The sequence below is a fragment of the Rhodnius prolixus genome, unplaced genomic scaffold (assembly GCF_049639745.1).
Source record: "Rhodnius prolixus isolate KJV_2025 unplaced genomic scaffold, Rpr scaffold_5, whole genome shotgun sequence".
Lineage (NCBI taxonomy): Eukaryota > Metazoa > Arthropoda > Insecta > Hemiptera > Reduviidae > Rhodnius > Rhodnius prolixus.
Window position 1 is genome coordinate 8497287 of NW_027411624.1, and position 18265 is coordinate 8515551.

Sequence of the window (18265 nt, forward strand, 5' to 3'; positions counted from 1 at the left end):
TTTTTCTATTTTTTTTTTTTTTATTCTCTCTTACCCTATTAGTAAGAGAAGGTAACGTCAGATTTTCGATTTTAAGATATTGCAGGAAATATCCGTATTGTGGTTCCTGAGTGAGAGAAGTGTTTTATTAGTTGGACTCTCTCTCCCTCTATGTTTATCCAATGCAATTCCAAAAATGGACGATACGCACTTAATCAAATTAATTCCACAAAGAATTAAAAATCATGATACGAAACCCAGAAATTCTTTGTGCACCTGGAACTTTTTAGATGGTGATGACTTCTTTTGGTGATGACCAAAAGAAGTTCATTCTGCTTCCTTCAATAATTCATCACTCATCTCACTGCAACTTTTCCTTAAAATAGACTGAAATTGGATACATTCCAGGAAGATGTTTTCTTCTTTTCAGTACCTAGTAAGTACTCAACTTCCCAGTTCTTATCGTCAGAATAATGGCAGCCAGTTCGTCGTTAAATCCTCCCATAACTCCCCACAAAATATGCATGAAAGAGAAAGCACATTCTTTGCCAAACTTCTCCAGTTCTTCTGAACTTAATGTAATTTAGGAAATGATATCCGTTCTCCCAAGTCCCTCAGCATACATTTCTGTAATACTCTCGTGAAAAATAACTGGCCACCAAAACTCAGAATTGCGTCTTGTTCAGGAAGGAAAGAAACATCTTGTCTCCTTCTATCTAAACCTTTATAAATCTAAATATCTTCCCGTTTTTTTACTATTTTGACAGGCGATACAATTCCGGGTACTTTCTGTGCTTAACATTATTCTCCTTGTTGTAACCAATTTTGTTAGTGACAGAAAACGCTGGAACCGCTAAATAGTGCCGAATATATCCCAGCTGGATTAAAATATATCAATAAATTAAAATTCTAAAGAAATATATGGTAAAGCTAATTGAAATTAGTAAATATATCATTTGAAACATTTAACATTTCATTTCATAACTTCTAGATGAATTCTTTCTTTTAGAATTTACTTTCAAAGATTTCAACATTGATGGGATGTTTTTTTATATTTTAACAATCTATGACAATAATATAAATTGTTAATAATAACGTATTTTTCTCACTCACTTGTGAAAAAACATGAACTCAAATATAACCAGCGTGAAGTTCACGAGGAAAGCATGTATAACATCACAATATAATGAATCCTAATTTTTAATATTGAAACTTTGCTTACAGTTAAGTTCATCTGAGGCATCATCAGCACCACAGTTGGCGACCCTGTTACAACGAAGTTTATCTGCTATGCAGAAACTGCTTTTTATGCAGCGAAATTCATCACAATTTTCACCGGAATCGGCCACTTCGGTCCAAACAGCTTTAAACCCTTTAGCACCTACTGATTTATCAGCGGAAATAAAACTGAAAGAAAAACAAACAATTATAATTACGTTAATTATAAAATTATTAATTAAAAGTAGAATAGCTTTTCTAATATTGTAGGAGAAAGTAAAAATAAGGATTTTATAAAATTTCTCCTTCAATTATCGTTCTTTTTTGAACTGCAATATCTCCTTTTCTAAACCACGATACTTCTTTCTGATGCACTATTTCGGAAGACGAAAACTGGATTTAAAGAGATTTCCATCATTTTCAAGCACCCTCTACTAGTGACACCTTCTTAATAATAGCGTTGGTTGAGGAATAAATGTTAAATGACAAGGAAGAGATAATCAGAGGAATGTAAACACTAAATTGTTCAAAGTTTAACAATTAAACTAAAAGAACCTTTTATTGTTCTCCTAAAGATGTAATTGGAATTATTTACCAAATGTAATTAAAATAGAATTTGAAAATATAAATTGCATAAAGTAAATAGTAGATAACTTAAAACAAAGATCCTAGCAGTCAGATATGTATACAGGTAGGCCTTATAGTTCCCAGTGCAAAATTTGTTCCTTCTCTCGCCTTATTTCTAAGCGTGGGCTAGCTAAATCTATGTCAATTTCCACTTAATTACTTTTTTGGGATAATGGTCTTTTCATTTATAATTACAGTTTGAAAGAATCTCAGATTATTTAAACAAAAAATTAAATCAATTATGTTATACCTCAAGCACGAGGTTAATGATATCTACGCAATTCTCAACTGTTTCTTCTTTACGATTCAAACAATGACGAAAGGTTCATTCAAATATAACGAACACTTCCTCTAAATGCCCAGGATCAATTTATGGAACCTAGGCACTCTAACGTACAGAAATGGAACGTCCACTACTTTAGGAACAGCTATCAGAGAATGATTATACCCAATGTATTTGTGTACTATAAAGTACACCCCACCAATTTATTATATATTTTTTTCACCAGAACTGTTTTGAAACTAGATATTTCTGAACATTAGACGTTCATTGAAGATTGTCTAGTAGGATTTGATTGTGTATTTAACAGATCTCTTCTTTAATAAGGAGGTTATCTTACGAATGAAATCTTTGCCTATGTGTTCGAGCAAGATCTGAAATTAGTCTATTATATACTTCTTTAAAGTTTTTCTAAGAACTCTTACAAATGAACCAATACAATGAGGAAGATGGAATCACTGTAGTCATTAACTCATCAATTATGATAATAATAATCTAAACAACACTTAGCGTGTGAGTCATTATAAAACAACGACTGAAACTGTAACAAAAATAATTACCTTATTCGGACGTAATTGGATTCGGACATATACTGCCACTTATCCGTAGGTTTCTTTTCACCGCATAGTTCTATTGGAGGCCCATCTAAAGTGTACCACAACCGAACCACAGCAGCCGGGCATCCCCTTGCTGATTAGATTAGCATAACATAAATCAAATATTATTTTTACTTAATTAAAAATTCATCTTAATATTGATTTAAAAAAAACAAACCTTCTGCATCACCCTCGACGGCAAAATGCTCAAAATTGAGCAGGACCTTGTGATTTGGGCGGACGTTAATATACCAGTTGCATGTTTTACTGGCGGCACCCTTTGTAGGGCCTTCGTAGTTCTGCGGGAAATTAGGGCTCACTATCACTCCATAGTGACTGCTACTCACATTACTACCACAGTCTGCAACATTAAGTACAAATTCTGTTGCGAACATTCCAAAGAATTTCTCTTAGAGGAAGTGATTCCACCAAAATTAGCCAAATAAAATTAATTGTACTCACCTTTAAATTAATTTTTTAAATTAATTCATGCCATTTGAGCGTTTGAATAAATATAGGACTAAAATTTGAAAATTAAAAAGTAAAAAAGTTAATTAAAAATTAAATATCGGTAAATCCATCGGAATCCAAAATTTTTAAAAAATTTTCCGACCTCAAATCCGATGATTCCATAAGTATTCATATTTTGCTCACCACATGAGGTCTCCAGTTTCCGTGTAAGATCTTTTGTTCTATGATGAATTAAATCAACCCTGGAACCCCCCTCCTAAGTAATTATTAGGCAGCTTCGCAATTTGAATTACAATAACTCAATTTCACTTGATTTACTTCAGACACTATTATATTTACAATGAAATTAATTTTATACCTACTTGTAGAAATTTAACACTTACCTCCAAAAATTGACTTTGCATTTTCAAAAGAATATCTCGCTTTAAATCCACTGGACACTTCTTCCCGATCGGTGTGAAGGACAACTTTCAGACCGATAGCTCCTCTGTTCGAGTCAAGCGGTCCAGGCGCTGTCATGCTACAATATCTGCCGATCAATTTCTGCGTTTCATCACGATAAATATTGTACATTTCCAACCAATCTTCTTGACATATTGCCGCGCTATAAACCATTCAAAATATATATATAAACATACAAATAGATTTATTCTTAAACAACCATAAAAAATATGGCGAAACATAATAATACTTATTCGTAAGATTTTTTACAAAAATTATTTAAGTGAAGGAAATCTGAAGGAAAACGAATGCTTCATGGAGCAGTGTAGCTAGATACTGTGTTATAAGTTTAGCTCGTCGTAACTCCAGTAGTTAAAGTGTTGCGCGTTAAAAAGAGTTTCCTTGCTAATCGTTATCCCGAAGTAAAAACATTGGTGGATTAAAGTGAAATTAGTTCATTCAATTAACTGTAGGCGTCAAAAGCATAGGCCACTTGAAGGCTGCTTAGAGGCACTTGCGTTTTTACAGCACATTAGCTTACAAGAAAAAAGCTTAGGCTTTATTCTACTTATGAGAGAATGATGAGAACCAATAATAAGAATGACTTCAACAAAACAATATAAAATTTCAAAAAAAGTACATACCCATAAGAGCCAAAAGTGCCATTGGCTGAATCAGCCCGCACTTTAAAATGATCAAATACCAAGGAGACCTGCTCGTTCGGCGTTGCTATAAATGTGAAAGTACAATTAGTTCTACTGGGATAGTTTGAAGGGTATCTGGGCGAATTGAATTCCCCTTTTTTACGACTGGAACTCCTATATGTAAACGTGCATGTGCCATCTGGTGCCGCTGTGCCAGGTATCCGGTATTCTGAAAAATTAAAATAAAAAACAACACTAATATCACGCTGTAACTGTTTGCTTTCCCCTCAATTTTATTTTGAGATTTTTTTATTTTATTTGAAGTTTGTGTTGGAGAAAAATTTTTAATTTCTAATAAGTCTACATGTTGATTTTATCCGTGGTAGCAATCATTTTTACTGTATTCCTGACCGGTTTCAGACTTTTATTCATTATCACAAAATAGATTACTCAGTTTGCAGCTGAACGTTCGACTTCGCTTACCGTCTCTCGCCAGCTGACTGAGTGAGGGAGGTTACATGGTGTGATGAGTGTTATGCAATATGTTAATGTGTAGCAAAATATTTTGTAAAAATAATGAAATAGAATTAATGAAATCTAGTATCTGTTTAAAGGTCCTGTTTGATTAGTACAAGTGTAATGTTTAAGAATTGTATTTAATGGGAGGTCCGCTAATTTCAACAGTAAAAACTGAATTAGTTATACATTATGTACTTAATTTTTTTGTACTACGAAATAATTTTAAATAAAATATTAATGATTCTAATCATATAACAAATTCATAAATAAGTAAAATTTAAGTGAACAAAGATAACACCAGACGAAAACAAACATGAATTCCCAACAAAAAAAAAGAAAGATAAAATAAAATAAATAAATCTACGTTTGATGGATGGAAATCCGAAACTAGACTTAATACAATAACCGTATAATATAATAACATTAGCTAGGATATTATAAGCTATTGTCAACAATCCAGTGAATCCAATGTTGTGCACTATGAAATAGAGCCTTAACTACTTCTTACGAGAAGTGACCCTAATTTTAATAATGCTAATTCATTTTAATAAAAATATTTTGACATCTTTTTTTACACAAATTGGTAATTCTAAAAAGTCATTATTGTATTAACGAGTCTTTCAAACTACTATTCAGTAAAATTACTGTACTGTTTACCTGTTTCAAAAGTGTATTTCGCTTTGAATCCCCTGCCCACTTTATCGCCGCTACTGAATACCATAACCAGTCTGGGACCATCTGAGACCACTTCAATGGGCTGGCTTTCTTCTCCACACAGTTCATGGTCAAACTTTTCATAAGAATCTGTCGCTTCTTGGCCTTTTAAATATAACTTCAAATAACCGTCGCTACAACTGTAAATGTATAAATGCGGCATATTACTGATGATTAGAATGGATAATTTTTATGTTTTTCAAATGCATTGTATTACCAGATAAAGCAATTGTTAAAATCTAATCATTAATTATGTCCATTTTAAGTAAATTCATTTACGGTGCTGTCAGTTTAATAGTATTTGTTTATGTACTTGTTCAAGAACCATGAGGTTTAGGTTTAACTAAGAAACAAAAATACAGCGGTGAAGGGCACCAGAAAGAACAAGAATCACATGGGAGGATTGTCCCAGCGGTGATTTCGAAGAGAAGAGTCCGGAATAAAGTAAAGTAATTGCCTATTTTTTCAGGCCGGCTTTACATCCAACTACCAATTAGGTGTCGTGGACGGAGGCGACTAGCAAACATACTTTACTGTAAATTTCTTTTATAACCATTAAATAAAATCCAAGGCCTAAGACCGGGAATGAACCCAGAATCACAATACATATTAGCTTCACAGGTCTCGAAGAGTCTGAAATGGATGAAAGAAATTGGTAAAAAGAACGACCACACCGTGGAGTAGAAGAGACTTTTAATTAAGAAGAAGTTTAAATTTCCTCTGCGTAATCTCAGTCAACCTGACCTGATATGTGCCCCTGAAGTTCTGATTTAATTCTTGCACACAATATGGGCTGCAAACTCACGACTTCTTCGAAGCGCAAGGCACATTTATTCATAAAAACTATTCTAGGCAGTTGCTCACCGAAAGAGACGTTCCCTACTGGCACCCTAAAAGCTCAAGAATTATACGGGAATTCGACCAGTTGTGTCTCTCTCAGGGTTACTCTTCTGTGTTATTGTTCTGTGAAGATTTGCCAGTTCAGCTGATTAGATGATTTTATTTCAATAAACTTAATAGAATCAAGCTCTGGTTAAGCTTAGCTTCGTTTCATGTATAACCCAGATGGACAGCTAATCCTGACAGGAGTGCTTTCATTTATTTCCACACTAGCTGATTTCTATTTCTCTCAGTAATCTAGTCCTTGAGTTTTCTGTACTGAAAGTAGGATTATGTTCGGTTAATGTTTCAGACGTCATAGTTTCAATGTTTGTTATTGAAGACTGATGATATATTGCGTCAGTTCGGTAGTTTTTTAAAACAATCAACATTATAAGAAAAATTAAGGAATAGAGGCAAAAATAACAATGACTTACTCTCCCTTATCAGTTTTAGGGATAAAAAACTTTAAGAAATTCAGGCGAACTCGCTCTAAGTGTTGCGCGTCCTGCATACCATAAATAAAATAACGACATACGATTTTAGATAAGTATGGAAATGGATAATTAGGGCTGAACACATAACCACTCGACTCTTTTTTACTTAAAATTTTCTGATCACATTCAGAGCCTCGTATGTGCTCTCCATCATTTTTAGCAATAAAATCTGAAATTTAAGAAAACAAAATAATAAGTAAAAATAAAATGGAAATACAAATTTCTATTTTGTATAAACTAATATGTAAAATAAAAATATGTATTACTGACCTAGTTTTACAAAACTTTCACTAAATTCAAAAATCCCTTTGAAACCTCGGTTCTGTGTGTTGGCAGTGCGTTTGAGAGTTTCAAAGACAATGTACATGGTACTATTTGAAGAATATAGGACGAGGTTCCGTTGTTGGCCACAATACGTACCGATCACCGCCGACTCATTGCTTATACCGTCGTATACTTTCACAACGTCGAACGGACAACTAAAAACAAATTATTATTAGAAAATAGAAGGCATTGGGAAAAAAAAAAAAATTACATTCAACAGAGAGGTTGCTTAATTACATAAGTCTGTATGAAACAGAATTTATTATTTAGACATTATTAAACCTAAAATGTGGTTGTTTACAAAAGCGTTTTGTTTTTCTTAGTTTCTGTTGAACTATTAAAATCATTTTATTACGCTGATGGTATTTATCATGAGCACTGTCGTCTCAGTGGACACATGAAGAAACTAGGTGCCGAACAGAAATTCCGTGAGTAGATGGAGTCGCATCCAATGCACTTCTATTGGACTGTGAGTCAAAACAAATTTTACTAGTAAGGTTAACCTTAATTCAACTTTCAGTTCTTATTTCTAATAAGAGAATATAGTATTAACGCTATGTTTTGTTGCAGTTTACCTTGCAGATCCCATTATTTTGTGTTTAATGATCTAATGACTAGAGGTTTTCATGGGATCGAAACTCTTTTCGTCCGAAGTGACTCCAAGAAGAGTTTGGGAAGATTATTATTATTTGTAGGAATTTGCTGATACACAAGCGAAATAGTTTCAACTTTTTGGCTCTATGTAATGTTTGCTTTTACTTAAAATAAAAGTATAAAGACTTGAGCATGTAGAAATATAGTTTCAAAAGCGTAAAAATATCTTCACTTCTACTGTTCCAACCAAAGAGAGGGGTATCAATATGTAGGTGATGTTCTTTCACAGATACAAATACATTTTACCCTGATGCAGGTACTTTTGTACTCAGCAAGTGATTGAGTGAGTAGGCCAGAACTGTTTAATTGGATTACAGAGCAGCTGCGATACGATGATGATGATGATGATGATGACTTGTAATGCCAACGAAATGTTTATATTAAAAGGAATTTAAAAAATGTTGACTGAAAATTGTACCGTAAATAACACAAAGCTATGTTTTAGCCCGAAGTTTGAAGAATTTGAAAGAATATTTTCCTCAAAAGAGATAAATACGTCAGCAATAAACAAAGTTATTTAACCGTGGCCAAAGCAAGCCTCCATTTTACTTAACTTCTACTTCCTGAAAACATTTTTAATTCTTCAAAGGATTGAAGTAGAAATACATAACTTCATTCTTCCTTCTTTTTCCAACAACAAAATATTTATTTATTTATTCTTTTTTTTAAATACTTACTGTGGACCACCAAAAAAGAGATCAAAGTCTCTGAACTCTAATCGTACCCTCTGGCCTGCGCCACCAAGTAACAGATAGGTACAGATTAAGTCCTTGGGATAAGTGCCCGGATAAGTCGGAGTTAATATTGTTCCTTGGCGTTTGTTTTGAGCGTGTATAACGTAGGAGCAAGGTGAATGTGGTGCCGGCGTCCCGATTTGATACTCCGCTGAAACAGTAATATCATGTTTCAATTAGTATGATACGATTTCTATAATCAGCTTTTAGTCCTTTGAAATTACTTAGTGCACCAGTGGAACTAATCCAAACCAATACTTGTTCAAGATTCAAGCCTTGTTTTATTAACTCCTTAAGAACAATTGCACTAATTGTGAAAGCAGTTAAAGTCTCCTCAATATAAAAATTTCTAGATCAGCAGCCATTGATTCGAATTTCGAAACATAATTCAATCACTTTTTAAATCAATTTATACTATCAAAACTCGAATAATTACTCTCTGTGAACGTTAAATAATCAAGCTTTATAGTACAATATTATAACACTATTTTTGAGCAACCTGCACATTCAACTAAACTGAAAGGAAAAAAAACGTAACAATAAATTAATTATTACAAAACTAAACGAAGTGTCTAACAGAAGAAAAGGAACTTTCGCCAAAATATTAATATTTAATATTTTAAAAAATATTTCTTGATTACAAAGTATTATTTTCATGAAATCATCTCAACTGCCATCATCAAATCATGATATTAAGGTTAATAAAATATAACTTTCGTTGGGGGTCCCAAAAAAGTTTTACACCTTTAATATCGAAAACACAAATGGATGAGACCGGATAAAATATAACTTAATTCAAACTTGCGAGCAGTTTGTAAAATTGAAGTTACTGCCCAAAAAATATTCACTTTATATCAAAAAGAAAATTATTCATGAAGGCGTAACAATGCGAGGAAAGACATTACAAGAACAAGACTTTTCCAAGTTCGAGTTATAAGGAATAAAACTTTTTGGAAACTGAACGAAGCTTAATCGAAACTAAAGTTTAAGATTTTAATCACCCTTGAAGAAACTACATGTCTATTAACTACCAAACAGATAATAATTAATTTCTTCTTTCCATTTTCACAAAACCTTAGTAGAGATACTTACAGTCGTTAATGAAGGAGTATCTTCCTTTGAACAATTCCGGTGTGGTGAAGTTCTTATCAGTAAAGAAGGAGAGGACAATAGCTCTGTAGAGGGAGATGCGGCGACGAGGAGGGATGGGGCCGCAGAACCGTCCTCCGAACGGCGAGTTGATCAGCTCTGACGCCTCCGGTTGTTGCACTTCCGAGTACACGTCTAGATACTCGTGCACACACCTTCATTAACAAAACAAATAAGTTCTTAGGAGGTGATCGATTAATTTTAAAAAGTTCCATTTTATTAGCTTTAATTTAATGTAAAAAAAGCCACATATATTTCAGCCACTTTTTAAGTATTTGTTTTAAGCAAATAATTATAAGAAATACAGCTGATGGTTGATTAGATAGTTTCGAATGCTGTTTCGCTGCCCGAAAATAAGAGAACATCAATTCCTTTAAAGGTTTTTCTAAGACTTTCCTTAGCTCAGGTCTTGATAGCAAAAAATACTTGATTAGATAGGTGTTTACACTTGCAGTAACTAATAATTACATAAAAAAAAAGTAGTTTTATATATTGTACAACTAAACAGCTGAAAAACAGGTATTTAATCAGAACACTGAAAAAAGTTCTTATGTACGATTTATCAGATTTATGAGCTATATCCTTGAGCTCATGTGAGCTACATACAATTCACCAGCTAATTAAGGTTATTTGGTAGCATGTCTCCTGTAGAATCTTCCTCAATAATGTTACACATAGATTTAATCCTGACCATCTATGTACCTTGGGTAATTGGCCATGATAGTGATAATCTAAGTCACTTCCCTTTATCATGCCCTAAGTTACATTATTTTAGACAAATGTATCTCTCAAATTATATTTTATACCCTTTGGACAATGATTCACTGTCAAATTTTTTTTAACAATAGTCTCTTAGAGTAAACTGAATCATATCTTTCTTTACGTTCTCAAATCTTTAAATTTAAAAAACTTTATGCCAAGTTAGCAAGTTTAATTTGATTTACTTTATATCATTTTTTCCCACTATTTTTGGGTAAAATGACTGTGTCTAAATATTCTTAGTACCATTTATTTGTTTACTTTTCTAACGAAAAGAGTTAGTTCATTATATTACATTATTATTTCGTATTTTTTTGTAATTATTGTTGATACTTTGTAAATCGACTCAATCCTTGCTTTAAGCAATTTATCTTAAAAGCATTAAAAATATTGTTTGAATGTGATTCACCAAATAACACCGCCGTCAGATACTCCTTGCTTAGGAAAATAGAGTTTAGACGAAAACAAATTAAAACTATTTGCCTAGACAATACGCCATTGCTACATTACCTTTACTACTAATTTGAATTTCATCAAAAACACATTTTTGTATGTCATGTACTGCATTAAAATAAGATAATTCATGATGTTTGTAGTGCTTCCTGAAAGAAGTAATAATTATTCTTTAGATGCGCAAGTGTACTTCAACTCTTCCCTTTAATTTGACTCCAATATCTTTTTAAGTTTTGTTAAATTTTACAAGTTGTAATTGTAAAAAAAAAAAACCACTATTGACAATATAAGCTTACTCTGGAGGAGTGCCTCTGAGATCGAACGCTGTGAAGGTAAGTTCGGCCCGTTGGTTCGGTCCCGCTAGGAAGGTGTATACGCACTGCCTGGAGTGGCCCTCAGGGTTCAGGAAGACCGGAGATGTGAAGGTACCGTTCTGCGGCCCACCCACCCGGCTCACGAAAGTCCGGTCGCACTCTGAAACAGAAATATACAAATTTATTAAAAGACAGATCATAGCAAGGGCCATATAAAGTAGAATCAGTGTAATGGATAAAAATTACTTATTTCTAATAAAATTACTAAATAAAGATCATCTCTCCAATTGAAGCAATTATTTCAGAAAGTATGATAATATTCTGGTAACCTCACAGACTCAGGAAGCCTCAGGATGAGAAAAGATCAACACTTGGTAACTGAGCAGATTTTGAAGGGAAGTGCCCTCCCAAGCCTCCGTTCTAGTCAGGAAAAACTACTTACTTCGAGGGGATGTATAATGCTCCGAAATCTCTTACTTCGATTCAATAAACCTGTGCATACCATCCTTCAGCAAGGGTTGCAAGACACCTTGGAATAAGCTGAGCTAGAATTCGTCTGTGAATTCATTAAAACCAAATAGTTTGTCTGCAGAGCAATTAAGAAGCCTGCAGGGACGCTAATATTTCTGATGAGTCTAATTTAAGGTTTCTGGCATTTTTAATTTATTTTAAATACTAAATTGGGACTTGCAGCAGATAAATACTTATTAAAACAGATAATATAAAGAAGATAATAAAATTATTATACCAAATATTGTTAATAATGTAATATCCCCTCATGTCAGGTACGTTTAGGGCAATTGTACTTTGCAAAAGCAAATAATAAAATTTATTGTAGACCGAATGTGTAGATTAACTCCTTAGTCTCATAAAATATTTCTCTAAAAGAGAGGTTAATCGATTGATGGTTTAAAACCAAACTAACTTTTCCAACTGTAGGGAAAACGCCCAAACTGACACAAAAACCTTTTTTTTCACTGTTTGTTAATTTCTAAAAATATTAGTGGGTTTGTTATTTATTTAATAAATGAACCTTAGGGAGGAAATATCAGGTGTAAAAAACTTATACGATTCTCTCTAAAACAAAAATATCAGCAAACCTGTGAAGTATGGTTTCAATTTTAGAGTTATTTATGGCCTCAAACCTCCTGAACCCCCTTCAAAAAAAAAGAAAAAAAGTGATTATGACACCGCTAAGTTCGATAAATATCACTGAAAGCTCATTTAAGAGCAAACTCAGTCTGAAACGAATTAAAACCCTCGAGAGACTGAAGGAGATGTGTCATTTGCCTTTACCAGCAGAGTCTAATGAGTTGGAATTGTATATGCTCGTAAGTAATTATCCAAAAAGGTCGCACGCCTTCACAACATTGGCCCAAACGTGTTTGGCATTTATTCCAGACAAGCAAAAAACTATTTCTAAAGCTCTAGTTCCATCTATCGCACTGTGGCACCACCATATTCATGGAAATGAAAGAAACTTTGGATATGAAGAGAGCAGCCTCTCAATCTAATTTCAAATGCGATGTTAATATGTTCAAAGCACTGCCTCAATTCTATGCTTAATAAACTTAAAGTAGATTTACTGTACCCCATATACTAACCTTAATGAAATGTCCTTTTACCATCAAGTGTAAGGCGGCAACAAATTGCTTTACATTATGGTTACGTTTAAGTTAATAATTATGTTTATAGGATAACAATAATTTTAAATTGAAACATTCCAAAAGCATTATTTGGACTTCGATAGAAAAATAAAGTTTTAATGGATTTTGCGCTTTTAAAACTGAAATGAGAATTCCTTGTTTACTAAATTTCAGTCTTGAGAAGTTGTTTTAGAAGAAGGTTATTCTCTTAGGACGATTGTTTTAGAAGAAGGTTATTCTCTTAGGACGATTGTTTTAAGTGTTCGAATACCCCATAATTACTTAAGAAAGTCTAATAGTTTTTTTTTTTGTAAGAAGTTCTCAACTTGAAAATATATTTTAAAATCAGTCATCTTAATATACTGGACGACCTTATGTGTCAAGTTTATTGAAGGTCGTCATCTAATAAAAGTTGCTAAAGAAACTATTTACAATTATCGATCGATTGATATATTTCTAGACAAGAAAATTTATATATATGCTAACAATTGAAATGTCGATAATCTAAATTTAGATTATTTAGTTTCACACAAACGATATTTGGTTCAAATAAAAGCATGTTTCAAGGAACAAAAGGAACATTCAGTGATTAATTCCAAGTACTACCTTGGAATGAATCGCATTTCTGGTATAAACCTGCAATCCTAATCTAGCAGAATCCTAAAAGAATAAAAAGTTCCTTGTCATCTAAAATGCTAAAAGCGAAAATATAAATTGCAGACAATTCAAGTACTCTGTAATAAGGTTTTGATTAAAATCTATCAACCGTAAGTCCACATTACTGAGTCTTTTGCAATTTTTTTTGAAAACAGCTGCACGATTTGCTTAAAACTTGACATACTTTCCTAGGGAATATTTAATTCATTGGAGAAAAAGTAGATTCGCTTTTCTCTAAAATAAGATTTTAGTATAATGTGAGCTTCGACAAAGTGCCTAAAGAAAGGATGTGAAGACTTAAGAGAATCAGGTCTGGGAGAAAAAGCATAATTCATGCCACAGAAAAGAAATGAATGTAATAATACAGAAGAGAAATGTACATACGCATGAACAGGAAATTAGACTGTCAAGACCTTTTTGGAGCTTCTAAGTTCTTAAGCAGTGATGTTGCCTGACTCTTACCACATTTAAAATGTTTTGGAGAGAGTTGTATACAGTAGGATGGTTTCAGAATTGAATGCAAGTGCATGCCAACATTGTTAAGTCCTTGGGCAAATAGGATATGAAACTGATTATCAGGAATCTGAAAAAAAAAAATCGTTCTCATACTGAAGTAAGAGAGTAAATTTACAGGAAAAAACGGTTTGAATTGGGTATGAAGAGAAGAATTAGGACCTAAATGGAGTAAAAATGCAAAAAGCTGAAGTGGTTTATGTACTTAGACTCGATTTTGGAAAAGGAGAAGCCCAAAAAAGTCAGTCCCGAATGTTGCGTATTCACAAAACCTTATAAATATTTCGAGATAGCCTGCCCGATAGATAGAGTTCAAAATCCACAATTATTTGGTTAAAACAAAACACAGCTTTTAATAAATAACTTAAAAAGAAACACGCGATAGAGCTTAGTGCAAGTGAAGGGACAGAGGAGATAGGTTATTGACTCACAAATAAATCAGCTGTTCTCTTGATATCGACCAAAATAATTTGGCGCACTTTTTTTTTTTATTTAAAGTTTTCGGTTGCATTTTTTTGGGGCCTTTCAAAAATTTTAAAACAGTGTGGTTTCTTGTTTCCAATCATTACATTTTCTCTTTTTTACGTTTGGAACTCTAATTTATTGGGTGGATCTCAAAAAAATAAAATAGATAAACTTTTTTGTTTTTATCAAAACTGTCCGGTAGAACAGTTGTATAAGGCAGTGGCTCTTAGCCGGTGTTCCGCGGAACGAATATGGTCCAAGTGTTCCGCGAAATTTCAATTTTAAATGTATTGAAATTTAGAAACTTAGGAAAGATACGAAAACAAAAAATTGTTCCTTTTTTTTTTAATTTGAATTTAATTTTAAGTTCTTGCTAAATACCGTATTTCAAATTATTTAATGTTAGTGTTCCGCGAGAAAAATATTAACATATAATTGTGTTCCGCGTCTAAGAAAAGGTTAAGAACCACTGATATAAAGGGTTGAAAATTTTTTGGGTCATGAAATTCTGTAAAATTATGGCTGTTCTATATCTCCCACTGTGAAGCACGTATTGATATGGAATTTTTCTCTCTTGTACACTTTGTTTTTCTCAATTATAAACTATAGTTATTTTGTGCACAGATCTATAAATGTAGGAGATATAAATTAATTAATTTACAACTCAATTTTCATTGAAATTAGAAGTTACGTTATAGTCAATAATGGAAGGAAAATACCCTGGTCAATACTATTGTTTGTACTTGTGACAGAAGGAAGTGACGTGAGCAGATAGTCTCTGTTATTGATGTTTATCAGATAGTGAGCACTGCAAACGCCTCGGGAAGCCATCTGACTGGATTGATGTTCACTCAGCCGTAATCCAATCAGGCTGGCAATTGCTAAACTGTAGAGTTGTATACCTGATTTCTCTTTTGATTTAGACTTGTAGATTTGGTGGACTGGAAAGAAGCTATGTTTTTGAGATTGAAGTTTTGAAACCAAATTCTATAGAAATTGAAGTTTCTATAGTACTAGAAATCCTGAGTTAATAATTAAATTTTATATTATTAAAGACTGAGCGGAGAATTTAAAATCATTACGATTTTACAAATGATGCTGAAATAAGGATTTGAATAAAGGTCGACTTTATTCTCTTTCCTTCTTAGTCTATTGAGTTGGGATGGGATAAATAGCGACCCCTTATTTCTTTGTAGAGAAGGGGATAAACAGAGATGAAGAGAGATAACTAGAGATCTTTCTTCTGATTGTTTTATGTGTCTCCTACTTTCTTCCGAACTAGGGCCGTTCGAAAAAAAAAAGACAAAATTTCTTCATTTAGTAAGAATTCAGGATAATGGCAGAAAACTGATCAGGCCAAATAATGACAACAAGCAGTGCGGATTTCCTCAATAGTTGAGAAATAGAGTCCTGGATACTTGCATGAAACCCACATCAAGTTGTTGTAGATTTTGAAACAAATTAGAAGGAGTAACTCGGGAGTCATAAGATCAGAAATACGATGATTAGCTTATAAGTGCAGCCGAAGAGATGGTTTGGCCACAAGTCAAGACTCAGTCGCAGACAGAGTAGCTTCGATTGAAGAAAGTGGTTGAAGACCCGAGAGTAAGTTCGCGAATAATCTAGCAAAATGTTGTCAAGGAAGAAGTTTAAGTAGGCCAGAGATTAGATGAGAGTGTTCTTCAAGTGGTCTCACAGTGTTTTAGACGGAAGACATGGTACAGACCCAGAAGAAGAATTAATTTTAAAGAAATACTTTTCCATTTCTCAGCAATAACAGAAAGTAAATAAATTTTTCTCACAAACGGTAAGTGTGTCAACAACTATCTCAGGACATCAAAGACACCTCTAATCATTTAAGGAAAACTTGGTGAACTTGTAAGGAAATTCATTTAGTCCTACCGCAAGAGAGTGAGAAGAAAAGTTACATAAAATTTTCATGGCAGATTTCAGCGTGCAGCAGGGATTCAGCTCTCAGTGAGTGTTCATTAAATAATAACTTACTTTCCGCTCTTAAGAGTTTAAGCTCTCTGCTCCATTTTTTGTTTTTGTTTTTATCTCATCTTCTCAGAGATCTCAACTAAAACCGGTCTGTTTGTTTAATTAACCACAGTTCTGTTTGCGAAGGTTAATTAAAACAAGTGTAAACAATTACAAAATAATTAAAAGTTGGTGTTTCACATATGTATCGGAAGGGGGAGCCGTTCTAGTTTTAACAGTTTAAATTTGGACATTGCTACCAACTGTTATATAGAAATTATTTTACTAGTTTTCTTTCTTCTGATCTTATTTGGTTATATTTTCTGAATTATTTTTGGGGAGGCGGGAATTCTCTTTGTGAAATATTTAAACGATATCCTCTTGCTTCACTTATCTCTTTCCCTTTATCGCTCAACCTGTTACTCATCAAACTCTCATCTTCGTATCCTTCACTCTGCTAATTCCGTTAGCTTTTCAAGCCGGCAAAGGTGGAGGAAGTCCTGTATCCCAAGTAATTGTAGTAAAAAGTAGCCTTTTAAAAGTCAAGTTCAGCCCCTTGTAGTTCTCAACCGGGTAAACCTCTCTTCAGGGTTCTCCCACCTGAAGAGTTTTTTGTTTTTGTTTTGCAAATTATTTCCTCTAGGCTCCAAAAGTGCCAAAGGCATTACATATGAGACCATTTTCTCTCCTGGGGGCACGATGTAAAGAAACAAGTAGACAAGAAAGTTGTCTTACAACATCCTGGGACTTTTCCTGTGGAGATGTTTACTGAGTCAATCTTGTCTCTATAGAAATCATAAGGCCAGATTAAGCAGAGGCCCTCCTCAGCTTTGGTCAGGTTAAGAATTCTTCGAGGGGTTGTTCCCATTTTCCTTCACCAGTTGATGACGCTAGTGGCCATATTATGGCCATACACATCCAGGATGTACGTACTTCGGAAAAGCTACCAGGTTTTCAACTCCTGATTAAGTAAGAGTGATGAGAATCGCTCAGTATTAGATGCCTACCATTGGACATCAGTTCTCATCACATGTACGGAGATTTCATAAAGTTCTGCAAGTGTCCTGGAGGACATTACTGTTTCCGGTCGGTCTTCGGTTACCGGAATGTCTTCATCAGACCTTTAGGGCCCAATACTATTATCTCAAGCGTAGTCGGATACCATTATACTGTCTGCCTTTCTTCTATGAAAGTACACAATGAACAAGAATTGCTGTGAATTGTGCAACAAAGAGATGTTACTATTGTGTCTAAGAATTTACCTATTTATTTGCAGTTGTAATTAAATATAATAGCAAGTTTTGTTAAAATGGAAGAATTTCTAGTAAATGTTTACGTGCTACAATTTAAATCTTTGGTAGTGTTCCTGTTCGTACGTATTTAGTAACTAACTCACATTGTCAACTATTTTTAATTAGCGACAGCTAGTAGTTAGTTATAGCGCCTGCGGCTAGAGAGCAGCACCTTAGAGAATACTCCACCTCATTGTTTTAAAACATCCATTTGGGAAATGAAAATTTGTTGTCTCCTAGTTCTATTCATTGCTTGCTTTTATCATAACCGTTAAAAAATACTGTTTTAATTAAAATTTCTTCCTTATGTTTTGAACCCTTCTTCGTAGGTCTCGATAACTCTACTTCCGCTATAGCCAGGTATTCCAATTTACCTCATTATTGGCTGATTTGTACGCTTTCTGGGAGGAGATTCCACCTAGTATTATATACTCTGTTGTGGATAATTGTTTGCAATACC

The 18265-nt window shown here is 33.5% G+C and overlaps 1 protein-coding gene across 3 annotated transcripts in view; it reads right to left on the reverse strand.

The window, feature by feature from the left end:
- The window catches only part of LOC141458431 (cubilin), a 159706-nt gene that overhangs the window by 7001 nt on the left and 134440 nt on the right, over positions 1-18265 (reverse strand). For 2 of the 3 annotated variants that reach the window (XR_012460941.1, XM_074136391.1), the window contains exons 4-14: positions 11235-11412; positions 9672-9881; positions 8521-8736; positions 7136-7344; positions 6806-7034; positions 5433-5629; positions 4257-4485; positions 3555-3775; positions 2879-3061; positions 2665-2794; positions 1202-1386 (exon numbers count right to left, since the gene is read on the reverse strand). Coding sequence is in view for 2 of the 3 variants with exons in the window: in XM_074136391.1 (XP_073992492.1) it covers positions 1202-1386; positions 2665-2794; positions 2879-3061; positions 3555-3775; positions 4257-4485; positions 5433-5629; positions 6806-7034; positions 7136-7344; positions 8521-8736; positions 9672-9881; positions 11235-11412 (2187 nt within the window). In the remaining variant the exon portion in view is untranslated. Of the gene's footprint in view, positions 1-1201; positions 1387-2664; positions 2795-2878; positions 3062-3554; positions 3776-4256; positions 4486-5432; positions 5630-6805; positions 7035-7135; positions 7345-8520; positions 8737-9669; positions 9882-11234; positions 11413-18265 lie in introns of all 3 variants that reach the window. The other variant, XM_074136392.1, reaches the window with a different exon arrangement.